Raw genomic sequence first — 3,853 nt, forward strand, 5'->3', positions numbered from 1 at the left:
AGTAAGAAGACAAACGAGAAATATATCAAAAGACACAAAAATTTAACGTGGTTCGGTCAATCGACCTACGTCCACAAAGGAGATGAGCAACCCACTATATAAACATGAAAGTACAAAATATAGAGAGAAATAACATCAACCAAATTCACTTGGAATACAAGGAGGTTTACACAAATGATAACGTATCACTTGTGTCCTAGAAATTCACCCCCTAACCAAAACTCTCAAAGCTCCTAGACTACATTGTGAATGCTGAATAAGTTACAAGGAACGAACCTCTATTTATAGAATCTTAAACTTTTTCCTACAAGAAAAAGACTAATCAAATATGAAGACTTTATGAACCTAATTATAGTAAGAAACTCAGACAAATAATACCAACAACTTTATAACCATAGATTCATCTGAAGCCATAACTTTTAATACCTCACTAACAAAATAAAAATTCAGATAATCAACCAACTGAGCTACTAACATTTTCCGCAACTCAATTTAGTCACTTAATTGCTCTTCTTCTTCAAACCTAAATATGGAAATACAGTTGAAAAGTTAGTAAAGGGTAAATTAAAGGAGAGTAACCGATTGGAACATTGAATGCGTGCATATGTCGTTTTGTCTAACAAATTAACTACCAACAATCTCCCAATATCTTACTTTACCATTTTTTGTATTTTTTCTCTATCTCTGCATATCCCACCGCCACGTCATTCTTCATTTTTGCCATTTCTATCTTTTATATATTTAAAATAAATTATTTTCCTTTTATATATATATATATATATAGGTTCTACTTTCTGATCATTTCACATTACAAATACTTAGAATCTTTATTTCATAGTTTCACGCACACAATTTTTCTATCTTCTTAATTAAGGAAAAAGAAATGTTGAGATTGATAACAGGCATAAGAGGAGCAAGTGGATTTGGATCAGCTTCAACTGCTGAGGAGGTTACTCATGGTGTTGATGCTGCCGCTCTCACGGTTATTATTACAGGTTTTACGATTTTCTTCGTTTCAATTTGTTTATCTTAATTTGATCGAACTCAATTTTTTAAAAATAAAGAAGAATTTTGAATCTTGTTATCTTAAACTAATGACATACTATCTCCGTCCACTTTTAATTGTCATAGTTTCCTATTTTAGAGTTAAACTATAAAAATTACGATATATTTTTTCATCATATTTGATAAGCAAAAAATTGCAATTTATAGTATTTTTTCGTAAAATTTTTGAATATCTATTTTTTTTTAAAAAACATATCGAATTAATGTAATCTAATTTAATCTTAAAAATTAGTCAAATTGACTTTTGAAAAACACAACATGACAAATAAAAGTGGACGAAAGAGTATCTAATATATCAAAATGACGTTTAATTATATGATTTTAAACATATCACATGAGATAATTAGGCTTTGCCGACCAATTTAGGTGTGTCGGAAGAACACTCGCTTGAGTAGGGCACGATCGCTCTACTCTTTGAATTTAGAGAATCATTTGTTATTCACTCTCTTGATTTTCTGTTTGCTCCGTGATAATAATAATAGCAATTGTACAAATAGCTGACCACGTGTCAATTGTTTGTTCTTTTTTTTTTTTACTTGATATTTGGGATCCATATTGACACGGGACAAAATTTGAACCATGTGTCGATTATTTCCTACTTTTTGTATCTGCTATTTGCATGGGCATCGATTAAATTCGTTTCGCGTTACTTACCACTATGAGGAGGTAATTTTTTCCTACTTGTACAACCTTTAGAACTATATTCCCCCCCCCTAAACACCTTAAGGATATTTGATATATCATATATGTGGAGGCAAGAGGAAAATTTAGGAGAAAAAGGCAACTTTTAGTGTGTGCTTGGTATGAAGTCGAATATTTGCCTGAAAATCGTTTTGAAATTATTTTAAAAAGAAAAATAAGTGATGTATCATATTTTTTTGTGTTTTATGTTTGATAAATAAACATAAAATATTATCTCAAAAATATTTATACTGTTGATGATGGGGATAACGCACAAGTAGCTTTATACGGTTGATGATGGGGATATGACACAAGTAGGCCCTAGACTATGATTGAAATCTCAGAGACATATCTTAATTAAACTAAGTTTGTATTACCCCTGAACTCATATTTTTGTAATTTTATACACCTTTTGGCTTACATGGCACACTCTGTGACTCCATGTAGTTGAGGTGCGTGGGAGATGCCACGTATGCCAAAAAAGTGTGCAAAATTACAAAAAAATTGAGTTCGGGATGATAATAGGACCTTAGTTTAGTTAAGTTGTGTCTCTGAGATTTCGATCGTAGTCTAGGGGTACTTGTGTCTTATCCTGTTGATGATTATAGATTGTGCGGTGCTTCTGGTAAGTTTGAATTAATTTGTATTTATACAATAATATATTTTGTCCACAGGAGGTGCAAGCGGCATTGGTTTGGAGACAACACGAGTTTTAGCTCTGAGGAAAGCCCATGTTATTGTTGCTGCAAGAAATATGGAGGCTGCAAATGAAGCAAAACAACGCATTTTGAACGAAAACAGAACTGCACGTATTGATATTCTGAAACTCGACCTCAGCTCATTGAAATCGGTCAAGGCATTTGCAGATAACTTCTTAGCACTTAACCTTCCTCTCAACATCTTAATGTAATTGATTCGATCTTCGTTCATTGATATATTGTTGGATTTTGCATCTAATACGAGTCATGTGTACCGTGTTGTTTTTGAACGTACTTTGCGAAAACAGAAACAATGCAGGTATCATGTTCTGTCCATTTCAGCTTTCCGAGGATGGAATAGAGATGCAGTTTTCTACAAATCATCTTGGTATAACGCGTAGTTTTTAATATCAAGATTTCGGATAGATCATTTCTCTCATGGATGTGGCTGATTTGATTCTGTTTCTTTTTTGGGGGAAATTTTCAGGTCATTTCTACTTGACTAACCTTCTTCTAGACAAAATGAAGGAAACAGCAAAATCTACTGGTATTGAAGGTAGAATTGTGAATTTGTCATCAGTAGCTCACCTAGTTTGCCCTAGTGAAGGAATACGATTCCACAATATCAACGACAAAAACAGGTAACCTTAATTCACAAAGCTATATAGCGATGGTACGTTGTGGAATTGATTTCTACATTGTGATTATTCGTTTCACTGATCAGTTATCAGGACAAAGTGGCCTATGGACAATCCAAATTAGCCAACCTACTACATGCCAACGAGCTATCTCGCCGCTTGCAGGTAATTGGCTAAGTCTGCATACTAGTTACTACTAGCTGTCCTGCCCCTGGATGAATATTTAAGCTAATGTGTTAATTTCTATTTCATTAACTTCATTTGAGACAAATACATTTATAAAAAAAGATACACGAAGGGTGTTAGAAATGCAATTCTGTTGTGAAATGCAGGAAGAGGGAGCAAATATCACTGTCAATTCAGTTCATCCGGGTCTGATAATGACGAATCTCATGAGACATTCAGCCTTTTTGATGAGTACGCTACATATAACCCTCATACAAAAGATTAGCTCAAGGAATTTCCGAGATTTAATTGGAATACTTTTCTTCTGATTGGCAGGAATCTTAAGGGTTTTCACTTGCTTACTGTGGAAGAATGTCCCTCAGGTAACAACTATATCGCTCGGAGCCTCCAAGTATACTACACAAACCCGAGAGTACATTTTTTAATGAGCCTGAGCAACATACGCTGGCAGTTTCTCATTACATTTGAAAGCTGAAAAATGCTGATTAATTACTTAACTGATTTATTTTCCAGGGGGCAGCTACAACTTGCTACGTCGCCCTCCATCCAAGTTTAAAGGGAGTGACAGGAAAGTACTTTTCTGAT

At 33.9% G+C, this 3,853-nt stretch overlaps 1 protein-coding gene across 1 annotated transcript; it reads left to right on the forward strand.

Moving 5' to 3' along the window:
• Positions 1-847: 847 nt before the first annotated feature.
• LOC125852019 (short-chain dehydrogenase TIC 32 B, chloroplastic-like) lies at positions 848-3,847 on the forward strand (the record flags this gene model as incomplete). Its single annotated transcript, XM_049531763.1, has 8 exons — positions 848-995; positions 2,421-2,652; positions 2,753-2,832; positions 2,932-3,085; positions 3,169-3,247; positions 3,415-3,499; positions 3,584-3,630; positions 3,782-3,847. Coding segments are annotated over exons 1-8 (855 nt in total), but the record flags the coding sequence as incomplete, so codon positions are not given.
• Between the last annotated feature and the right edge of the window lie 6 nt (positions 3,848-3,853).

Source organism: Solanum stenotomum, unplaced genomic scaffold (genome assembly GCF_019186545.1).
Source record: "Solanum stenotomum isolate F172 unplaced genomic scaffold, ASM1918654v1 scaffold31622, whole genome shotgun sequence".
In the NCBI taxonomy this organism is placed as follows: Eukaryota; Viridiplantae; Streptophyta; class Magnoliopsida; order Solanales; family Solanaceae; genus Solanum; species Solanum stenotomum.